The following is a 24,675-nucleotide window of genomic DNA, read 5'->3' on the forward strand; positions in this document are numbered from 1 at the left end:
GGTGATACATGCAATGGAGGCTCCATTTTTTTCCACAAAGTTAAATTGAGACATGGACATAGCCCTCAAATTGTCACTGTTATTACAGGAGGACAACGAGGCTCCAGCTAGGATGGGGGCTCTACTGTAACAACACTCCGGTAGATATAGGCCATGAATTGAATAAGAGCTTTATTTCCTTTATCTTTTAGCTCCAGGATCACTCACATGTAGTGAAACACAACGGCTTTGTAGCAATGGCAGAAAGAATTAAAACCAATCCCATATGCAAGGTAGAGAGATGAAAATACTAAAATATTTGGTTTTTATATCTCTTACCTTTTAAATAAGAAGAAAAACAATTCCTCCTCTAAAACTCTTGGTTACAAGCTTCAAATAAGAAAACTGGCAGGAAGTAGTAATTACATCCAAGCATTCTCTCCCCCCCCCTCCCCTGCCCCACCCTTTTGCATTAATGATCTGTCATTTAAATTTTATTTCAGGTTTTATTTAAAATGCTATTTTATGCAGCCCTGTTTGCATTTCACACACTTGCCAGTTTTCTCAGAGTTTAGCTGTATATTAGTCATATTGTTGTTACCAGTGAACAAGAACAGCTTCCCTGCCTCTACAGAGATAAAAGCTTCATAAACTTTCCCTACGGTTACAGACTGCTGGCATTTAACAATGGCTTTAAAATGGCTGCTGAATCCGTCAGCAGCCTGTGAAGTATGACATAATAAACCAAATTCACCATGTTTATCATGTAAAATTAACTGTATCTTGGTTTAATTTTCTTAATATTAAATTCCCTGCAGTATATTCACCAGTTTAAAACAGTGAATCCATAAATGAATTAAAATTGTGAATATTGAGCAGGACTTTAGGAGAGACTACAAAGCTATCATAATCTACTTTTATGAGATTTTTCACAAACATAAATGTCTAATTCAGTACAGCTGTTTGTTTCACTAGTCCCTGATTTATATTATCCTTAAATTGAAAGGAAAATATCACCAGTAAAGAATAAAAGAATTTGCTATGAAAGTCTTTGTTACCAAGTCAAAAAACTGAGCATTGTATATCTTTAGGTAACTCTGGTCTAACTTCATGAGTCTGATCTTCTTAGTTAGCCCAGCTACTATGTAAAAATCATGGTTTAAACTTCTTTTAATACTTTATTACCATTTCTCCAAAGACATTAAGTCAAATACATGTAGGCAGTTGAATTAATATATATGTGGCTGACCATCAAATAAATAATAAAGGTAAGTCTCTTGTTTGATATTGTATCAGTTAGTGAGCTGCTGAATGAACTTTGCTGTTCAACTCTTAATAGTTAAGACTTCACTTAAAGAATCTCCCCTCCTCTCCCCCCTCCGCTGTCTATTTGTCTTTAATCTGGGAGAGAACATACGTTTTTGCTTAAAATTTTGTGATTTTAATGTCACAGGAGGGTTCCTTACATTCATATTAAAGCCAAGTCTTGGGTAGTGGTAAATTTCAAAGTACATTTCAGACACCTTAGCTTCAAATGTGCTTTATGTAAAAACTCTCTTTTGATTTTTTAATAGCTGTACATTATAGTTTATGGTACATTTCTTTCTGTCCCAGTTTTGCATACAGGTGGAACAGTTATGAATCTAGTTTGAGGCTGATCCCTTTTTTTGCATTCTGTTCTGTGATTGATCTGATCAACAAAAAAGAATTTCTTTCAGGCCATCCATCACTCCTGGCGCCAGCTGAGCTAAACCCCTAACTTGCTGCTACAGCCAGTCATGCAAGATTCCTGTCATAAATACTGAATGTGCACACAACTGTTTAAATTAGCTGTCTTGTCTGTTTTAAAGAAATTTAAGTGGAAATATAGGTTCATATTTTGTTCAGTGGCATGGGATTTGAAGATACAAATTTAAGGTATCATTACATTTAAGAATCAACATATTGGCCTGTCAGGCAAATACTTGAAATAGGTTTGAGATTAAAAAAATGTTTAATCAGGCATAATGAAATTAGAACTAAGGTAGCAGAGCATGTAATTTATGCAGCTTTTTTTTGAAGCAAATAATAGCAAGACTGTTAATAATACTGGATACAGCCAGCCATCTGCTGTAAATATAGTAGCCAGTTCATAAACACTCATTTTTATAATTTTGCTACCTTTTTGAGAAAAACAAAAGTAGCTCACTGTTTGGAAAATATTTGGGCATGAAAGAAAACAGCATCTGGCTTGCATTGGCATTCTTGGTAAATCCTCCAGAATATGGGGTATGTGCAGGTGCTAGTACTTCTGCTGCCTGGAGTCTTACCAAGTGTACACACATTCATTCTTGTTGAAGTACTAACCATGATGCCAGTCATTTGTCATCATTTATATCCAACTCAATCTTATTTTACATGTCAGGTATTAAGCAAGCTGTGAAAATAAAAATAAAAAATCCTATTATACCAAGTTCTATGGCAAATAAGTAGACATCTTCATGTGAGAAAATGGGTCTGTAAAATGCACAACGCAGTTAGACTAGAAAGGTCTGGAGTAATGAGCACAGCATCAAGAAGCCTTGGAGTTCGGATTCTGGTTGTGTTACTGACTTGTGTGACCTCAGGCAAGCCACATTGCCTGTTTGCCCCTGGTGTCTCATCTGTATTTTGAGAATAATTCTTATATATTTGCCTTGCAGGGGTGATGAGAGCTAACTAACTCATACTTTTGTGATATGTTGAAACATATGAAGTGCTATAAAGAGGGCAGTAATAACAGTAACTTAAAAAGAACCTTTTAAAAGATTTTTTTAAAGGACAGTCAACTTCCATGAATGTTCAGGATGGTATATGTTGGTAAGATGTGGTTTGTCTCTCATTGAGTCTGTCACCCTTTATCAAAGGTCAGCTTAGAGAGAGAGCCTGCTCACCAAAGAAAAAAAGAATACTTTTTCTTTCTAGTTTCAATCTAGACATGTAGATTGACTGCACAGAAGATCCTTGTTCAGACTCCCCGACTTCTGTGTAATACTTGTGACTCATGGATCTCAAAATGTATTTCAGAGGAGGGCCATGAATCATCCTTGCATTTCCAGATGGGAAACTGAGGCACAGAGCAATTAAATTGACTTCTCCAAGCTCACCCAGCTATTCTCAGAGCCAAGAACAGAATCCAAGTCTTCTGAATCAGAGTCTTATGCTCTTGTTAGGCCAAACTTCTTAATGTCTCAGCCTCAAAGTGTAGTTGTCTAAAGATATACTGTTTGACACAAACACTGAAGAACGCTTATTTATTAGTATATATACCTATCCAGTTTCATACTGATTAGGCGTGTGCCATGTGTTGCTTATGTGTACAGCTGCACATTTCATTTACACAAACATTTGACAAAAGCTAGTTTTCATTTTGCACCCTATTTAAGTAATTATCGTAAGTCATTTCCTAGGGATAAATAGCAATGCCACTGCAGAAGCTCAGATTTCATTAGAGACCATCTCCAATGCAGACCTATTTAGAGAGTTTTTTGCTGCCCATTAACAGTCAGAAGAACGTGGTAAAGATAATATCCCACTTTCTCCTGAAAGACATGGTCTAGATTCACTGGGAGATGCTTCTCTGCTACAAAGAATGCTGCCAATGTCTGCAAAACTCAAAACACTGAGTCTGTCTAACTCATGCTTCTGCCATCAGCTGTATTCTGTACCATCTTGCTGACTTGAATATGATGGTGATGGCAGCCTGTATAATCATCCACTGGGAAGCTAGCTGTGCTCTTTTGTCCCGCAAAATATTTTTACCTCCTCTAGTAGGGTCCAACTAGCAACATGCTTATCAACATACTTGCTCCGTCAACAGTGGGCTGCAGTCTCTGGACTTCTCCCCAAACTGGGGATTCGCTTACCACTGGCTATCATAAATTCCAAAAGTTGTTAGTCATTATTATGCAACACCACAGGAATCATTTGATAGTGAATAAGTAAATATAGTCTGCAGGAAAATAATTATTTAAATTACATTTCAACTATTGCAATCTAATCCTGTGCCTTTTGCTTTGTCAGGATGTAATTTTTCTTACCCCCTCCTCTGGCATAGGAAAAAGCCTTTATTGTGGAAAAGAGAGGTTGAAATAAGAACTGCCTGTCCAAAAAAGAACTTGTGCAAAGCTGCCCTTAATCTTAAACTCTGTCTCCTCTTATTGTGCATTTGTGTTTTGAATATCTACATTTTAGAGCTAAGAATGTTTCCTTGTAGTGCAGCTGTCTTAGACAGTATATATGATGTATCTAAAAGTGTGAAACATAATAAACTGTGCTTCTTGCAGTACACTGTCTGAATTCTAATGTGAAACATTACCTACTAGTCGTGCTGTTGCAGTGGTTCTACCTGCCCCACACACTGGAGAGCCAATCGGAGTCTGAGCTGAGGGGGTTTTAATGCAGTATGTCTGAAAAATTGGATGATGACTTCTGTACATGTGGTGAAGTAGATGGAAATTTGTAGTATGGAAAAGAACCACTAGGCCAATGGGAGTTTAAATTGTTCATGGCCTGTGAACAATTAAAAACACGTTTAAAAAAATGTGGAAAGTACTTGAAATAATACAAAAGAGAACCTATACCACCAGGTTTGGGGCATGGTGTGGCAGAATATGGAGATAAAACATACTGTGGATCCAAATTCACAGCCTTTCACACTCTTATCTAGTTTTACAACTTCAGAATTTCCTGGCTTTTGAACTTCTTACAAACAGAACTGTCTACAGGTATTTTCTGAAATAATAGATGGGTTTAAGTATTTAATGTGAATTAAATTAATTTGATGAATTTACTTGAATTGTTTAATAACCTAGTTAACTTTTCGCACTTATAATGATGGGATAAATTATTCATCTTTGCTATAAAGACAGCATTTTTCAGATATAGGGCAACAAAAGTATGAAGCATGATTAACCTCTTAAAACTTAGACTGGCCTTATAAATCTTGCTGGAATTAGCATGTATTTCCTGATGCTTTTACTTTTGACAGAATGGAAGATTTTAGATACAGACTAACAGCATTTTTTTAAACAGATTTAGCCAGTGAGCAACATTTGAAATTTAAAACTTGATAACTGACAATAGTATGCACCTTATTCTTTGATTATTTTGTGAAATAAAAATGAAATGTGGAAATGGAACTATTTAGAAGATTTGAGTACACTTATTTCTATAATTTATGGAAAGGGATTAACTCTTACATTTGCAAGTAATATAAGCATTAAGAAAAATCTCTTCTACTTGTCCCTTTCATTAGAGCATTGATGCCACTTTAGTCATGTAGGAAACAGTTATTTAAAATGAACACCTTGCGGGTTGTCTTGCTAGCTGGGTATCAAAGCAAATTAATGCAATTTTTTATGGAATTAATAATAAAGTGTACACTCCCAGCTGAAAAATGAGCCTCCATTTTGATTAGTATGTAGTCATAAGGAAGATGAATTTTTTTTTCTCCTACTCCAAATTCATTTCTTAGCTTCTGTCTGGAAATACCTTTTAATCCTTGGCATTTGATCGCATTCATTCCTCCCTTGTCTGCGATTCTGTTCAAATGTTACATTTTTATGAAGTTTTCTTAAATCAGGGATCATCTGGTTCTTTCAGTATTTATACAAAACTGAAAACTAGTGCTAGCACTGAAGGGTTTCAGTGGTGGGGAGAAGGCCTGTTTCCTGATGATAGAATACACCTATTCTGGAGGAGACTTTCCTGAGCAGCAGAGGAATGAAGACTACTTTGTGCAGATGAACCTTTTAATATCCTCCTTAGGAACAGTTGTCATCAGGGTAAAACTAGCGGCTGCAAGGTAATGCCCCTCGTCATTGCAGTAAGACTAATACAGGTAGAGCAGACAGAAGGTTGAAAAGGTACACAAGTTTTTAAAAATATAGTTTTAAAATAGAAAAGGTAGGTTGAAGATATGAGAGATTAGTCTACTCTTTGAGTACCCTGGAAAATAAAATGCTAACAGGCAGCATTACAGTTGTGCCTGCAACGGAGCAGGGAGGCAAAAGGCATCGTCACGCAAAGTCAGTATGAAGGAGCTGACACGTTTAGCCTATTTCATCCATACCTAAGGCATCTTGATGTCAACTCTGTGTGAACCCTTTCTTTCTCTTTCTAGTTTTCCCAGGAGATAAACTGATAGATTCATTTTGTAAGTATTTCTCTTTAGGGTGGGTTTGGGTTGGTTTGGTTTTTTAACTCCTTGTATTAAAGTGCCCTTGCTAGGTTCTGAAAAGATTCCCACTTAGGTGTCTTCCTCCAGGGCTGTTTCCTGAGGCCTGGACACAATGCAGAGGCACTGTTATGTTCAACTGTTAGGATATAACCACTTTGTGAAAGCGTGACAAGGGACAGAGCTTTACTGCAACTGCCCACATTCGTGCTTGTACCCTAGCATAAATGAATGAAAGCTGCAGTAACTTGGCCACTCGATACCTCTGGAGTCAATCACTACAGGCTGCTTCAGCACCTGAGTGTAGCCCTTTGTACCCTTAGGTACACCCTTGAGAGCTGGAATACCCATTCCTCAAGTTCTGTTACAGAGACAGGTCCCTCGTCAGAGAAGATTCACACACCCATGCGTCATCTCCTCCGCGTCTTTAGGCAAATAAGCCAAGCCCCAGTCTTCCATGACAGATTTACTTTGTGGTCCCCATAGGAAGACCAGCTATCTCTGTTCCCAGTTTCAGGGTCTAGCTCTCTCTTTTCCTTTCACCTCCCCTTAATTTCGAGGGAATCTTTTTTAACCTTGTTGCATGTACCCAGTTTCTTCAGAAAAGCAGAATAATTTCATCTACTTCTGAATTTATCCTTTGAATTTCAGGCTTTTTGCATAATTTAATATTAATCTTCTCTTTGAAAGGGTAACAGCCTAGACAACAAAAGATCTGTGCGACTTGCAGTGTAAATACATGAACCTCTCTGTAGCCATGGACCCAAATCTGTGAGTCCCACAGTGCACGTGTCTGTCTGTGACCGGAGTAATGCACCTGGCAGGTGAGACCTTGGGCCTTGCCCTCAGTCACGTAACTGAGTGGGGTCGGCTTGATTATCCCTTTGCTTCCTTCCCTTAAAAGGCTGGCCTTCCATAAAACTCCCAAACTAAGATTAAATTGAGCACAATAATTAAAAAAGTGAGTAATTGGCTTAAGACAACACATGACCCTTCACCCTTTGTTACCCCAAATAATCTTTTTGCAGGTAAAATAGAGTAGATGTTTAGGTCACATTGACCCTCAGCCCTGAAAGGAATTGGGATTGGAAGAAGTTCTTTTGAGATTTTAATTAACCTACTTTCTGCTGTGTACTGTCTCTGACTGAAGTGTTAGCCTAGCAGAAATTTCATGGTCTGCTTTGCTTCTGAGTTTGAAGAGGCAACACTCGTAATTCTTCATAATTAGACTTCCCTGAACATTTTATTTCTTTTCTAGCTCAGTAAGAATTCTTGACAGATTAAAACCTGTCTTGCCCTCCTTTAGGCAGTTCACAAACCTTACAGACAGTTCAGACTCTCAAAATTTATGTACTGGTCCAATTTAGTTATACTGTTACTATTTCACCACTTTCTGCTGCGTTCTTGGTAAGATGGGTTGTGTGTGTTCCCTTTCTTCATTATGCACCTTCTCACTGCATACTTTTGAAAGAGATTATCATTGTAATAGCTGTAGATGACAACTCCCCACTTCTTAGCCATCTGGCCCTCCAGGTGTGACCAGTTTCCCAATGTTTTAGGATGCTTATTCAGCACCAATATCCTCATTACCATCCTTCCATTCTCAGCTTGGAATATCTTTATCTACATATTAAGTGGTTTCTTTGCTTCACTTCCAGCTTACAATAGAATTCTCTCCATGGGAAGTGATCTTATTTGAGACAGTTATACAATTATTCTGACAGTTCTGAATCCCTGTATTATATCATCTTAGTATAAGTGACTGTAAAATGCTATGGGATACTCCCCAAGATATGGCATGGGCAAGAGGAAAACCAATTTCTATTGCTCTTTCAGTGGGGGCAGGGGCGTGTTTGTGTGTGTGCGTACCCAAACTTGGCTTTTACCTCTTTGTCCATGCCACAAATCTTGACACACAATTAGGTTTAGGAATCTGACGACCAAAACATCTTTCACACACAAAAGGAAATTCTGTGAATCTGGCTTAACATTATCCTGCCCTAACTTCCAAAATTCATGGAAAACAACTATTTGTTACAAAAGGTGCAAGGCATTCATAGTTTCATAGTAGCTAGGGTCAGGAGGAATGAATGCGAGGTTCACAAGACCAGGAATTGCCTACCTTCCAATAACCTCATTTTGGCAGAGACTGATTTCATAGACTATTCCTGCCCAAGTCCCAGGGAATGCTGGCTGCCATGGTTGGCTGGAGATTTCTGTGAGGGGGCTGATTGGTTTTTGGTTTGTGCTGGGGTTTTTCCCCTCTGCTTATTAAATAAAGCTTCAGATTTTGTTTCTAGAAGAGTTTGAAGCCAGAATAAAAAGGAGTCATATTAAAATATTTTGGAGTCTTTTACCATAATGTAGAAAATCCTTTATCATCTGGAACCATTCAAACACTTACCTGCTTTTAAAATTATCTCTGCAAAACATTAGCAACTCTGTGCTTTGCTTTTACCCCCATCTTTATGACCCTACTGTCATATGATGGTCCTAGTGTTTCCTACGCCATTCAGTTGTGGAGCTCATTTCACCTCAAGGCATCTGTTACTGTCCAGGTCTTGCTTCATTTAAAGAAAGAGGAAAAAATGCAAATATGCCTTTATTTCAGGTGACTGTTTCTGAATAAACACTGGCCTCACATCCAGCAGCCTTAACCCCTTTATTACTTAATGCTATTAAATGGTTCAGTGAGTTTTATGTTAGTTTCTGAAGTACTCATAAAAATCAGCATTTAGCTTGTGCACCTTTGTGTGGATGAGTGCTTTATAAATTAAATGATTCTTGTTTGTTTGCCCTCTGCCTGTGAATTTAGACTGAATCTCATGCAATAGCACAGTGTTTCCCTACAGTTATTTCATAGCCCTTGTTGGCCAAGGTGGTCCATCAACCTTATATCCTGTTCACACTACAGATTATTAGGGTCAGTGCTACAGATGTTACAAATGTGTATACTCTAAACACTGTCTGACAGTCCCAAGAGGATTCAGCATGACAAATGTTCATTCATCATTCTCCTCAGTGGTGTGCAATCCTTATCCCTTGTGCAGTCAATGTGCCAAATACAACACGTTAGTTATTTTCCCAGTTGTTTCCCTTTACCCAACGTGCAGTTTTAATCCTTTTATTCATGCTGTAAATCACTAGTAGTCTATTTTTTGTGTTGTATGGATTCTGTAGTGGGCCTTCATAGAGCTTCGGATATACTTGATAAGAATGTGTTCCTTGTTTTTCTGATAAGCTTTTGCTTTCTTGCAAGAGGTGCTTGTGTAATCTGCCTATAGCAGGTTGTCAGTTCATATAACACAGTATTTATTTCCCTGGGTAAACTTGCCCCATAGGACACCACATAAACTATCGATCAATAACCAAACAAATACATACACAATAAAAGGGTTAACTCATACCCTGCAGTCTTTCCCAGACCACAAGAGAATATCATGTCTCGAAGCTGCAGTCATGCAGGCTCCTCCTCTTTCCCTGCACCCAAGCCTTTGCCTTCCTCTGGGCCAGCCAGTTATCCTCATCATCTGGCCTTCTCCTCCTAGGCAGGCTTACAATCAATCACTTTCTTACTGCTGGCAGCTGGGCTGCAGTTACTGAGGTGTGCAGCCTGCTACTCTGCCTAATTTAGAATATTGAAACTATATACACTAGACCAGCATTTCTCAACTCATGGGTCGCAACCCAGAAGTGGGTCACAAGAATATATGTGTGATGGGGCAAACTCAAGGCTGGATCTCAAATTGGCCTGCCCACCTGTCTCAGGCAGTCTGCCCTGACTTGCCAGCCACGAGTTGAATGTTATCCTGATGTATTAAGTGGGAGGCTGCCCATTCACTACCCCGGTGCCAGCAGGTGCTATCCATGGCTCCATACCTTCCCTACACCATTGCCCATGCCTTGCAGATCAAAGGCATGGACCAGGTCAAATTCAGTCCACTGTTGGGCCTCTATCATGCACACACTCACTTCACCCCCCTCTCACAGGGGCCTCTTTCACTGCACCCATCACCGACCCACTCTCTACTGCCCTGCTCCATTGAGCGGCCCCCTCCGGCCCCCCAGGCTTGCCTGCTCCTGCTCTGGCACGACACATGGAGCACCTTCGGTTCACTCGAGCTCCCCTACTCTACATGGCCTTTCCTTGTGCCGAACACTGGGCTGCTTTTGCCCCTAGCCCCTCACCAGGCAGCTGATTTCCCACACCTACCTGGGGTTGGCCCATGTACCACCCTTCAAGCTGCTCAAGCAGCCCTACTCTACACCCCACACACTCAGTCCTTCAGACACCCCTTATTGCACCCTACTCTGAGTGGACCCATACCATCACTGTTCACAACACTGCTACTCCCCTCTGGGTCTCCAGGACTCTTTGTCCCTACAGGACTGAGGTGCCTATTAACAGGCACGCCTGGCCCCACTGCTCCCATGGTTCTCACAACTACCCACCAGATGGTGGGGACAAGGGTTAAGGCACTCTGAGCCACCTTTCACCAGGGAGGTTAGCAGTCCTGGCATTTTAATTGAGACTGCCCTGCCATAAGAAGTCCCACCAGGCCTCCCTATCCTGGCAGGGTGCAGTTTAGGTTATGCCCAGGGCCAGGAGCCTCCAAACCATCCCCTTAGCTCCTGCCCTTACCTCCAAGATAGTCCCAAGCCATAGCTCATCTGGCTGATGTTTCTCTCTCAGCAGCTGGCTGCAAACTGCTCCCTCACCTATAAGAACTAAGTCCTAAAACGGCCTCCCTAACAATCAGGCACCTGCCAGCTGCCAGCCTCCAGCCCTTGAAGAGGCAAGCACCCAAAGGTGTGCTGCCACAATATGAAAGGGTCATGAACAGACTTTAAAAATGGGTTCTCCTTTAAAGGAGAAAAACATGGGGAACTGTGGCTTTTCCCTTGCAGGCAGGCAAAGCTGCCCCCCCATTCACCTTATACCCCCCTGCCCACACCCAGGAGGGCTGGGACAGGGGGCAGCGGGTTGTGAGTGAGGGGCACTGGGTCAGGACTGGCTATCTATGTTTACAAATGAGCTCTGGCACAAAGAAGATTGAGAACCACTGTGCTAGACTCCTCTAAGAACTGTGAAGGCTACCCCTGAAATAACATTAAAACGACACACAAGTTACCAGAGTTTCCTAACAGTAAAAATTAGAATTACTGCAAGAAATGCTCTTATTACCTAGATGTAAGTAACAAGCATTTCTTCGTGTGTCCATTGTCTTGTACACAGTTTGCTTCAATTTCTAACAGGCATTGTATGCATTAGCAAGCCTACAAGAGAATTAATACATTGCATATAGATATGCACAACACAAGGGCTCATTCTACAGACAGTCCTTAATACTGAACACTACATCTCTCCTCCTACAAGTTTCACATAACTTGTTTTTGTTTTTTGTCTGCGTTTGAACTCAATAAATTAGATGCATCATTTATCTCTGTATTGTTTTATGTTGCTTTCTTTTCCTTTTCCTATCTCTTTCTGTTAAGAGTAAATTGCTTAAGGCAGGAAATGTTATTCATGTTTGTAAATACCCTCATACATTGTTGGCATTGTAGTTAATTGGTAAGTAATGCAGTTCTGGATAAGAAACTTGAGGTAGCACATTTTGCAATAGAATTCAATCTGTCCCTAATGCACTTAGCTAAATATCAGGGGGTTTTTTTCCTTTTCTTGCAATAGTTCACCTCTCTTGTAATGATAAAGTCAAGCCACTTATGTTGGCAGCTTGATATGATTTTGGTTCTTTTTGTATTTTTCAAGGAATGTCTCTGGGTGCCATTATCAAGGCTTTTTTGAATGTTCTGCACTAAACAGTCATAGTGCTCTAAATGGGAAAAGTGAACTCATTACTTTGATTTCTGCTCATACTTCTCATGAGTCAAGACCATTAAAGCAATAGGCGCCGAGACACATTGTGATGTTATCAGTAGTTTTTGATATGTCGATATCACCGAAGCGCCTACTCTTAGCTCTGATGTCTTGATGTGTTTCAGGCAGGCAGTTCACACTCAAGCTCCCTGAAAATTATCTTGCAGATTGTGTCAGGAAACTTGTGATGCCATCCAATTAGAAAATTATCAAATGTTTGATATGCAATAGCATCTGAAAGAAGATGAAAACTGTGTTCTTTATCAAAGATTGTTGATCCTCTGTTAGGGAGAAAGGAAACTGGGGGGGGGCAGGTTATTTATTTCTTTATTAAAAGCAACTGTTGTGATTTTTGGATCATAGCTAAGATTTGTGAAATATCTTTTCAGCTTATTTCCTATATCGTAACCTTCCTTCACTTTGTTTCTATTTTCTGGTTTCCACAGATTGTAGCTGTGATGATAAAATAAGTAGTGCTTTCCTCTTGGAGTTAAATAACAAATGTAAATATTTTAAACTTTTCTGAGTTTTTTTTTGCTTAAATCCAGTTCAAGGATAAACAGAGATTTAAAATACTATTTCAATAAAACCTTGAAATAATATTGGAAACACACTGGATTATTTCAGCTTGAGCCTTTATACTTGTCTACCCCTTTCATTGAGTTGCCTTTTTGTCAAATTAAATGACAAAACTTTAACCTTGACCTTTCTTTAGTTCAGAGTTTAGTTGTCTGTCCAGTGGTTCTCCCCAGGTTCCCTCTTTCCTTTGCCCCTTGTAGTCGATGCCCCTGAAAGACCCTCCCATCCTTATTTTATCTTTTCTGAATGCCAGAAGTACTGAACAGAACAGTGCTTCCTTCTGCATCCCATGAATAAGGCAGTTATACAAAGACATGCAGGTTAGGGAGATCTAAGGGTAAAGATGTGCATATATGAGAGAGAGAAAGAGACTAGAACAAAACTAAGAATACAAAAAAAGGCTCCCCTTGCTCTCCTCACCTTGAAGCAATGAATTTCAATAAACAACATAAAAGGTATCTTATGATAATATTAAAAGATACAGCCATAAAGTTCACAGAGGGGTATTTAACATAACTTCTGTTGAAGACTTCTGGTAGCCTGTAATTTGCATGAGAAGAATGAAACTTTGCTTATTTGGGGGCAGAATTAGGTTAACAGCCATTTTAGGCTCTGGTCTTTTATTCAGATCGGTATGGCCTGGCTGTCATCATTAGCTTAGCACATCTGAGGACTCGAACCAAATCATATCCAGTAACAGTTCCGGGTGTTTGCTGTGTTATTTTAAAATACCAGTAGACAAAACTGTTTCTGGCTTTTGAGATACTTATTTCCCCATCCCCTGAAAACAGACCAGAGCAAAGTGAAAACAAAATAGCTTCGCTTACTGAAGTCTTAAATAGGACCGTTTCGCAAAGTCAAAGTGGGAAGAGGGGTCAACACAGTGGAAAACCAGTGATATAAACCTTGATGGAAATAATTTTGCTGCACACTACAAGAAACAGAAGAATACAATCAAAATACAATTACCTACTCTTTTCAGTGACTCAATTAAAAAGAATGATAAGTTAGACACTGTATTTCCCTCCCCCACCCCCCAGTGAAATTCATTTCTGTAATAGCAAGCATGTCCTAATTCTAGGGAGAGGAACGGTCTGTTCACAGGAACTTCAGTCCTCTGACAGGAGATATTTTTGCTATTGGCAGGATGTAACCAGTAAAGTTTCATAGTAGGAATTAGATGTGATCATCATCTTTCCTTTGTCTTTGTTGTTGCAAATTTGAAGGGGCATATTGCCTCTTCTGAATAGAATAATTTTATGGAAAGATGAACAAAATGGAAAAGATAGCAGCCAGTAAACCAAAGGAAAGAGCCAAAAAAATTAATTAGAAGTATAAATAGCCACACTTTTAAGTATAAATAATCTAGGCTCTGGAAGAGAAGTGTTTCCTGAACATTGTATCCATTTATACTCATTACAGTACCTTGTACTGAACAAATTAAAAGCTATTTTGCAGAATTACATTTTCCTAAACTATCTGGCACAATTAGCCAACCTTCAGAAAAGCAAATCAAATTTAATTTAGTAAATATTGGAAGCCCAAGGAAGAAGCTACAGAGATGAGTTTGTATACAGTGTCACAAACAGATATGTGAAAGAGTCTCTATTAGAAATTTCCAGGAAGTATGACATAAAAACGTATTTTGTATCATTATTTCTGAAATGGCTTTAAAATACATAAAGCTGTGAGAGGGGTGAGAGCAATAGAGGAAATATTTCCTATTCGGTCAGTGTGTCAGGGTTACTCAGCTCCTTGTATACTGATTTCATGCATCAGAAAGTCTGACGGAGTGCCATGAACATCCATTCCTCCCCGTTTCACAGCCCTTGTATTTGCAAAGTGCTGCTCTGATTCAGCCTCTCCTGAACACACTGGCCTTCAGGAACTTGATTCCTTTTCTGAGCCTTTGCACTGATATTGTTGCCATTTTATAGATACTCTTTTTTTTTTTATTGTATTGGGTAATGTGAGATCTATGGAGAAAAAATCATGCTATTAAATTAAACAGACAAGGGTCTTTGGGTGAATCTGATATCTTTTATTAGACCAACTTAAATAGTTGCAAAAAAAATTTCTTAGCAAGCTTTCGGGTTTAAAAACCCTTTGTCAGGCTGAGAAAGCCTCTGCAGTTGGTGTGTGCTCTTCCTGGCTGGAATTTACATCTTGACTGACTGCCCGTCTCGCGTTGCAGCCCAGCCCAGCCTCTGGCTTTACTATTCATTCCCAGCCAGGAAGAGCACACACCAACTGCAGAGGCTTCCTCAGCCTGATGAAGGGTCTTTAAACCCAAAAGCTTGCTAAGAATTTTTTTTTCCAACTATTTAAGTTGGTCTAATAAAAGGTATCAGATTCACCCAAGGAACCTTGTCTGCCTGTGAACTTAGAACAACACGGCTACAACCTACACCCTGGTATTAAATTAGGCCTATACTCAATAATTGTTCAATCTGCTATGATTACCTTCTTGAGTACTTAAATTTGTAGATGGGCTGTTGACGTAGCCAAGTGTTATGAGAGGACAGAACTAAATTGCATTGGATTTTGGGCCATAGGGCAAAATGATAAATATGCACTATTAGCTGAAAGAGGGAATTGAAGTCTGTGACATTAGTGAGTCTCTTCAACTTTTCTCTTCTTTGGTTGCCTGCCTTCAGAACAGGAATAATGATCTTAATCCACCTGTACAAAGCAGTTTGTGATCTATGGATAGCTCATATGAAGGCTGAATACTTTTAGAATACTAAAATTAATGTTTGTATCTGCATACCAGTAATTAACTCCACTCTGTCTGTCTTTACCAAGATACAGAACCACAGTTTTAAGAGGCTTAAATGAATAGGTGAATTATATGGAGTTTTCTTTCTTCATCAGCCTTAGCAAAAGATCTGCTTTCATATTTGGCAAACTTTCAGGCTGATCCATTTAAAAGGAGAGGAAACACACTGATTTTTAAGGACAAGCAAGTAAAATGAAGCATCCCTTCAACAGTCCAACATCAGTTTTTTTCTAAGTTGTTTTTAAGCCTTGAAATGAACATTAACAAATGTTTGTAAAGTGTTGTATATATAGGAGCAAAGTGAATAGGTAATCTGAGCAGATGAGTTTATCCTCTTGGGTAGTCGCTACCATTTACTCACATTTTCGCTATAGTTGCCATTGTGAGGAGAATAGTCAATCAAAGTTGAAGATATAAAATAGAATTTGAAAATTGAATTCAAAAGTAATTTTACTTTCAAATGGGTTTGCAAATGTAGACGTTAAGTGTGAAATGAATGCAGTTAATGACCATAGCTGGGAGAGTTATGCACCTGCTGATCACAGGGATATTATTATAAATGAGGTTGATTTTCCTGTTGACTACCTCATTTTTTCTCAACATGGTCTCATTACTTTTCTATCACATGTCTGACCCTTAGATATGAATGCTCAAGCACAGACATAATAAAAGTACATTAACTCTTATATAGCTTTTTAAATATGTCTCTGAGTACAAGGAGAGTAATGCTCATGTTTTTTGTTTTCATAGGTTTAACATAGGTCAGGTTTCTTGATAGCAACAAAAAAAAAGGAAGCACAATATGAGCCATTTTGCAGGAGAGATTCCTAAATTCTACCTTAGCACCTGGATATCTACATTAGCCCAATAAGAGTTGTGCGTGTGCGTGTGTTAACTGTCAAGATCTCTATTTGCTTGTATTATTAACAAGAATAAAACCTGTACTTCTGAGTAAAAAACTTAAGCAACAAGTCAGTTGTCCCAAAAGCAGACATTTTTAGCACTTTCCTCAAGTCTGCCCCTGGCCGTTTGAATGTTTCTGTGGGAGAATATGAATGCACATATAGATCTAAATTTATTTCAGGAAAAAAACCCATCTCTTTAGGAGTGATTATAATTGTATGTCTTAGTGTAGCATTTGTTAATACCAGGCATGTGATATGATATTGGACTCTTGTGTTTCATAGCTGATTGTTTAAATTGGTACATCTTTATCTGACAGACCATGCTTTGTATTGAGCCTGGATATTACTGAGCTACACATATGCCAATGACCATTTTATTGCTATGGTAGGTAATTTATTCCAGAGGAAGGACAATAAAAAGAAATGTAACCAAATCAGGACAAAAGATTAGGTTTAAACATAGGTTGCAAACAAATCTTGGTATTTATGGTATGCTATTAAGTTTTTATTGCCACTTATTTGGAAAGGCAGGTCTAACTTATATTTGTATGGTTTCAGTTGCATCCAGTCTTATTCTCAGCACTTTGCTGTTGCTCTATCTGGAGCAGCCCTTTCCATTAAGAATTGTACCTTTTTGACTTCAGTGATAGTAGGTTTGGGTTCTGCTTAAGTAATGAGATCATTACAGCTAATGGCTTCTCATTTTAGCTGTTGAAAATAAGACACCAGCAGCTCGATCTTCAAGAAAGCTGACCAACTTTTGTTCCAACTGTGGGAGCTACAAGTTTTCAGGATTTCTAAAAAATGGTATACTGGTTAACCCAAGTGAATAGCCTCCTAAAATAGCTCTCAGTGGGTGCATCTACATGGGGCCATACTGCGCCATTGTTACTGCACTGTGATTTAGTACTTCATTTTGGAAGTACAGCTTTAGCAAGGACCCATTACAGCTAGGTTAATTCTTGGAGTGTGCATGATATCTGACACTTTGTTCATCTGCTGTCCAAAACCCTTGCCTGGTGACAAGACTGGATAACAAGTAAAGGGATTCCTATAAATTCTATGAAGTTGCTATTAACTTTTAATGGGTTTATAACTGGGTCTTTGACTCGGTTATATCTGTGGTGTGGACAGGGTTGGAGAGACAATCTAAGTATGTGTCACAGGCTTCAGAGTTGCACCCTGTTGAGGGGGATGAAGGCACTTCACAGTGTGCTCTCAGGATACCCATCAGCAGCTCCAGAAAGAAGGTGTTATATTAGCTCAACTCTGGGAGGTTGTCTTCACAGCTTACAAAAAGCTAGAAACAGTCTCTATTTTCACAATGCTTTTTTGTAGAAATCAAAGGGGAAAATGCCACTTGTGCTGAGAAGAAATTCTTGCTTGGCTTTGGACTGAAACACCTGCATTAAACCAGCTTTGATTAAAATGGGGGAAAAAAATCCAAACTCTCTTAACATTAATTGGGAGTCATTTGTCAGAATGAATTGTCATCATCTTCCCGGGGGGTTGTTAATTGCAGGAAATGATGAGTCTAGTAGAAATAGATAAAGTTGTTCAGAAATAATAAATGAATTCATCATGATTTCCCTGTATAAAAAAATAGCCTTTAGGGTAACATCAATTTTCCAATATAACAAGGCAGGACAGGTAGGGGGATGCTAAGCCTGCTGTGCTACCCCTGAGACCTAAAGGGAACAGAACATAAAAATGAGCCTCTTTATCAATTTGAAGCAAACCTAATCTTTGTGATTACGGCTGTGGTCTAAATCTATTAGAGCTGTTCGGATTCAGTGTCCTTGGTGTCACTAGAAGATGACCTGAATTGTGAACAATAAACTTGTATATTATAATTCACATTTGGAGATATGTGCTTAGGAAGTGAAACCGACAGTCAGTGTTTTGTGTCTATCCTTAAGTTGACAAAGAGTCTATATAAAATGACAGGTGCATTTTTAGGAAAAGGCGGCCCATAATGTTTTTCTATTTAGTAGGTGACAGCGTGTCCCAAAATAACACAGGCTTAAGGGGCAGTAACAAGCATGATTATTAAAGGCTAGTGGCTTCTCAATGCATACAAATTGAATTCTTTCATAGGCTGAAGGGCTGTGAAACTCGAGTGAAGAGTGTAGAGCATTGAAATAGAATTAGCATGTAAAGTGATTTTATATATGCAGGCTTGTAGCCACCAAGTTTGGATTTGAGCAAGAAATCTCATTACTTATCTTGTAAAAGAAGTAATTCTTAAATTCCCCATTTGCTATTGCTGATATAAAGGTTCTGCATATGAATAATAGTTTTCTGTAGTTGCCCAAAGATAGTGGGTTATTGAATTGACAAAGATCCATCTCTTCTAACACCCCCCACTTTCTCTTTTACAGAGTAACTGATTTAGGAAATACTAAAAGAAGATTGTATTTATCAACAGTCCAGAAAGAGTTGTCTATAACTCCTCTGCATGCAAAAATTCCTCTTTTTATGATCAAGCGCAAAATAGTAGGTATTTTAAGAATGTTACTTAATGTGCAGTTTAACTCTGTTTGTTTGTATTGGAATACATATACATATGTAAATCTATTTTATTAAGATTGGTGTCATATTAATGGTTGCAACTTCCTCAAGATATTGTTGAGGAGACATGTATCATGTTGTGTGTGTGTGCGCATGTATGTGTGTGTGTTCATTGAACTCCCCCCGCACTGAGTGACAGACAAGCTGCTCAGTAGCAAGTAGCCCAAGCTACCTTTGCACACAGATCTGAGGCTCCTGGCACACATTGTATTTCTGGAGCAATTAACATGTTAATCATGCCATAAACAGCAACTGACCACACATTCAAATTTATGGAGCCATAACGTGGCCAACCAGCCACACAGATATAACTCAAAAAATATGTGAACATCTTTGTGGCAGGTTAGCATGGTGCCGTAAACTGAATATGTGACATGCCCCATCATCCTGATGACAACTGTAGGCTAATTGTCAGCATCAGGATGCAGGCTTGCCAGGACTGACACCTTCAAGAGCCTTGCCCTGCAGCCCCCAATCGTTACGTTTCTTTAAAGTGCCAGACCCTGGCAAGCCTCAAGGCATGGTGCAGCTCTGGAGTGTGACACTCACTGATCCTGAGGATCAGGCAGGGACAGCTTGGATCTGAACCAGGACTAGGGCTGCCTGGTCCTGAATCCTGATGCTCAAATGAGCATCAGGGTCCAGCATGGGGTATCTGCAGGGTTCAGGACAAAGCTGCCCCTTGCCCAATTGGCAGGATCAGGTTGGAGGCCGCTCCAGGTCCCGAACCCAGCTATCCCTCAGAGGATGCTGGGTGTACAGCTAGGGATGGGGGAGCTGCTTCTAGCCTGTTGCATGTGCTGGTTTAAAGAGGTGCCTGATAGGAGCAGCAGGGGAGAGGGGAGCTTTTTCCATCCCCAGCTGCACATGTCCCTTTAAAAAGATGCCCAGGATGAGCAGCTGGGGGTGAGGGAGCTGTTTCTACCCCACACTGCTTGTGCAGGCACTTCTTTAAGCCAGCATTATGCAGCAAGGGAGGTGAGAGCTCCCCCATCCCCAGCCATGCTCTTGGGGCACAGTGAGCCTGACACTGAGAAGCACCTCCCCGATGCCAAGATTACTGCGCTTGGGAACATAAAAAAGTGCATGGACATTCATTCAGGGGTCCCACCTCCACACACACATTTTAAAGGTCCAGAGCTCTGTAAACCCAGCACTAGGGAAAGGCTTCCTGATGTTGGGCTCATGGCACTCTGGACCTTTTTAAAGTGGGCGTGCAGCTGAGACCCAGATACCTGTGGAAGTGGCACCTAGAGTGAGGGGAGCTCCCAGTTCCCCAGTTGCTGTTTTCAGGTGTGTGGGGGGTGAAGCTCAAGAGCTGGGAACTTTCTGCTCCCCACTTGTAGGTACCCCCTATTTCCAGGTGCCCACCACTCCCCAGTTGTGTGTGGCATGGCAGGTTGCATGATTTGGGGAATGGAGCATAATATTCCTCAGACTCCAACTGCATGACTGCCTTCATCCCTGCCTCCAGCCTGAGTGACAGCCAAAGCCGAGGTGGCCGCAGAGCTGTGGTATAGTTGGCGTTTTCTGTCTGTTATAACAGATCTCTGCTGCTTCCTATTCTGCTACACTCCGTTTATTCTGTTACTCTTTCTATTCAAACGCATCATGTCACTTCCCACTTGCTGTTCTCTCTGGCTACTGCTCATCTACCTATATAAACCCACAGCCTCTGTATCGGGTTTTTTCTCTTGTATCATCTTGACCCTTCTGTCCTGATAAATTTTGAACTCCTGCGGTCTTTCTAGTCTTAGTATCACTCATGACCAAACTCCATCTCTCCAATTCTCCTCCCTTGCAGTCCTTGAACTTCCCATCCTCTCCTAAACCTTTGTCTCCTTTAATGGAGTTCAGGGCCAGTAACCCTTTTCAGCCACCTCGTGGGGTTTTTTTTGCCGACTCTAAAAAGCATGAAAATGACTTGTTTCAAAATAATAGAATAAAAATCAACCTCCACTCTTTAGAATTTCACCACATCATATGATAAGCATTTAGTAGAACAGAAATCTGAGTAGTTAGTGGGCACCTCATAGAGAATCAGCCGTGTCAAATACTGCTGCCACTTATAGAAGTATCTGAAGATGAGATGAGTGAGTTTACTAAAATTGTTTAGGAGTATGTATACACTGCACAAATACATAACATTCATAGGATACTTCACAGCTTTATATATTTCACAGATATAAGGCCAGATATCAGAGAAAATATTTCACCAATTCAAAAATTTATTAAGGGTTATTTTAAAATAGTTTAGTTGAAGGCAGTTGTATTAACTTTGTACTTTTAAATTCCATGAGTTTTTCTACTTTTATGGCAAGAACTGTTATTTAAAAATGAATATGCATCAGGCCATACCCTTGAAGTAGTTATTAATTCAAGATCCATTGAAATAAATTTTTTTTCTTCAATATAGTTTCAATTAGTTGGCCTTGGTGTCAGGCTAACAATAATGTTTCAGAACTAAAGTATGCATTAATGGACAATAAATTAAGATCAATCAGAATATGAACTTCAGTTATAAGGTTTAATTCAGAAAATAAATCATTCATCAGAAATCTGACTAAACATTCTGATCAGTTATAATGAGAAAATGTTTTAATAACTTTAATCCTTGAACAGCATCTGTATCTTAAGGTTAGGTCTAAATTCTTTGGACACTGAATATGTAACTATGTTTTTAGTTTGTTGGCTGTCCAGCTTTTTATTGTACATCTTGGTAGAAGCTTTGTTGTTCTTTCTGATCAAAATTAATATTTCTGCACATCTAATATTGTATGTCTATGAACATGTTGATAATTACTGGTGGCTCCTCTCTTCAGTGTAAAATCAGTATTTCTATAAGCATGCTAGTCTTGTATAACTAGGGGAATATTTGTTGTGCGTAGTTCAGTGCTGTTTCCAAATACATCTCTTGTTATTCAGGAAAGCCAGGTGGAGCATGGTTTGTATTCTTACATGTTGATTGCTCTACTGCAGTTTTATAAGTGATGCCATTTTTTGAGCAAGATAACTTCTCCAGCAGTAGACTTAGAAATGTCAGTTATGATTAAAATTTGCATTTCTGTTCCATTGCATAGTTTATTCATAATAAGTATTCCTTACCTTTTTGAACTTCCAGAATTAGGGGCTGAACAATAATGGATGCCATTTTCATCTAAGGTTGGCTGGGAGTAGATTTAAAGTGTGCACCTGATTTCTACTGCCTCCCCTCCCCCAATAAGGTTTTACATTTGACATTTAGAAACTGGTATTTTTTATAATAGATTCTTTTTCCCCTTGTATTTTCTAGGAGAATACTGATTTGTATTATATTCCACACAAGAAAAATTTTCAGCTACTTATCTATCAATACTATACAAAAATGAGCCTCATGCAGATGTCAACCTGCTAGAATAAAATCAAAACTGACAGGTGCAGAAACTATTGGAACAATATAAGAACATTTAGTGCAGTGATACTATACAATTTTTGTCATAATGTTTTATGACCCTACTGGGAAAATCGTCCTTTAGGCTTTGTCTGTATAAGAAATTGTATTTAAACAGTAATTTTAACCATCTGGTCATGATGATATTCTCAACTTTGCTGACAACCTTGGACAAGAGCAGGTCATATGTGACATGTTTTCTACCTGTAGTTTAACCATGATTATCTGCTATACTTCTGGTATCTTTCTAGCAAACTTGGTTGGCATCAAGTTAGCAGTTCAGTAGTTAAAAAATTGTTTAAACCGGATAATTTCCTAAAGCACCTAAGGCCCTTATAATGTCATTGCTTGGAAGAAAGATTGAGAGGTCAGTACCTGGAGCTGTATTAGTAGAAGTTATCAAACAGCATTTCAGCATAGTCTGCAGAAATACTGAGGCACTGAAGTGAAGTTAAAAAAAAATAAAGTAATGTTGAAAGGAAAAAATATTTATCAAAGCTCTAGCAGTTAACAATTTTGTTTAACTGTTTCCTTTAGTTAATAGCTATAAAACCGTTCTGCGTGGATATGCCAGATATTAGTGCTTATTTGAGTATGCAGTCATCAGTTTAGATGTGCAGATATTGATTTCTGGATATAGTGATTATTGTAGGTACAAATACAACAATAATAACTGAGATAATATTTTTAAATAGCAAAACACAATGGCATAACAGAAAACTGCCAGTGACTAATCCCATACCACAGTTTTGAATAGTAGCGAGTTAAACGTTATCACTGTAGTGCAATAATTTAAGAATTGAACTAAAAATGTTTTGTTTCTCTTTTCTAGTGGTGTAATCTGTGTATTGACTTAGTAGCATTCACCGGTGAAATATTCAAAGGCGCTGTCTTCCAGTCTTTGGATGGAATCATTATCTCAGCTAATTGTAAACTCAGAAAGATCTTCACTTTAAAATCAAAGCCTCAAGATACAGCTGAAGGGGATGGTATGTTTATAGATAATATCCTGCAGTGCTGTCATTAATTTTCCTGTTACAGAATCAAAAGCTTCTTGGATCAGTCTTTGGATTAAACATTTCAAGGCTTTCTTGAAAAATGGAGTATAGGCTATACCTATCTATTCTTGGAGTATATATTACATCAGATAAATGCATGTATATGTAGCTCTGTAGACTAGAGGTTGGCAACCTTTAAGGCAGCTGGGTCTGAAGGCGAGCTGCTGCTTGCACCCTGGCAAGTGGCACTGCCACTGCTTTTCTGGATGCTGCTCTAAAGGCATAACTCTCTGTAGTGCCCAAACTGCCTGCTGCCACAGCCCCAGCCTTCCCTGCTTTGAGCTGGGAGCTGCTGTCTTGCTCTTGTCCCCCTCTGTTGAAGCTTCCCCAGCTGCTCCTCTTGCCTGTTGTCATTGACTGCTGCCAACAGTGAAACCAGTGGTAACAAAACCAGTAAAAGGGTAAAGGGCAGCACAAGTGAAGCCACATAAAAATAGTTGGGGGCAGAGGAGTGCAAGGTTAAGAAGAGGGACTTGCTACAAGGAGTTGCACTGCAGCAGGTGGAAGGGACCTACAGGTGTCCCCTCTGGATCGGCAGTGGTGCCTGTCACCCACCACTACTGTGCCCCATCCTGGGAGGGGCGGGGAGCAAATGCCACTACTGTCCTGACTCCAAGGGCTCCATGGATGTGGTCACCTGGAAGGACAGACCCAGCCTGTAAGCCGTAGGTTGCCAACCCCTGCTATAGAGCATCAGCTTCATCAAACCGCTTTTAGGTTAGAATGCCTGGGATTATTTTGGCACAGAAACAGATTCCACAGAATAGTCTAGAAGAAGATGCAAACAATCAAATAAGCTGTATTTCACCAGTTCCCAAATTCAGTGCAGTGATTGGAGCATTAACCAGTGATGGAGGCTTCCTTCTTTAAATAACCAGACATATTCACAGGGGCAAGACGATAAGAAAAGGGAACTAACCCCATCATGTTGTCATAGATATCATGCCCCTGTAGTCTCTATAGTCTGTATGTGCCTATAGTCTCTGTGCCCCTCACAGTTGCTAGCAGCCTTATCTGCAGTATGGTCCAGGTCTGTTGAAAGTAATACTGCAGCAATTTTGCAGCTGGGGAAATTAGAAACCAAGAGTTTGAAATGACCTTCCCTTCCCTTCCCTGTGTCCCAGGAAATCTGGAGAACATTGAGAGTTTACTGATTCTGCAGACAGGGTTCAATCTGGAGGCTGCCCAGAGCCCGTTTTAAGCCTTTCATGAAGGCTAGTACAGCTGTCACCCTTGTTGCAGTGGCCCCTCTTGGATGTTGCAGGATCGCTAAGCCCAAAACGCCCCATCTTGGTCAGTG

At 39.6% G+C, this 24,675-nt stretch overlaps 1 protein-coding gene and 1 long non-coding RNA gene across 6 annotated transcripts in view; one reads left to right on the forward strand and one right to left on the reverse strand.

The window, feature by feature from the left end:
• Window positions 1–24,675, forward strand: part of CFAP20DC (CFAP20 domain containing) — a 121,278-nt gene that overhangs the window by 19,748 nt on the left and 76,855 nt on the right. For all 5 annotated transcript variants that reach the window (XM_090021424.1, XM_090021422.1, XM_090021421.1 and 2 more), the window contains exons 6-7: window positions 18,698–18,812; window positions 23,150–23,306. In XM_090021424.1, the coding sequence (XP_089877550.1) occupies window positions 18,698–18,812; window positions 23,150–23,306 (272 nt within the window). The remainder of the gene's footprint in view (window positions 1–18,697; window positions 18,813–23,149; window positions 23,307–24,675) is intronic.
• Window positions 1–24,675, reverse strand: part of LOC149855968 (uncharacterized) — a 228,096-nt gene that overhangs the window by 1,837 nt on the left and 201,584 nt on the right. The window lies entirely within an intron of this gene.

The sequence above is a fragment of the Crocodylus siamensis genome, chromosome 11, assembly GCF_052110815.1.
Source record: "Crocodylus siamensis isolate JL-2025a chromosome 11, ASM5211081v1, whole genome shotgun sequence".
NCBI lineage: Eukaryota > Metazoa > Chordata > Crocodylia > Crocodylidae > Crocodylus > Crocodylus siamensis.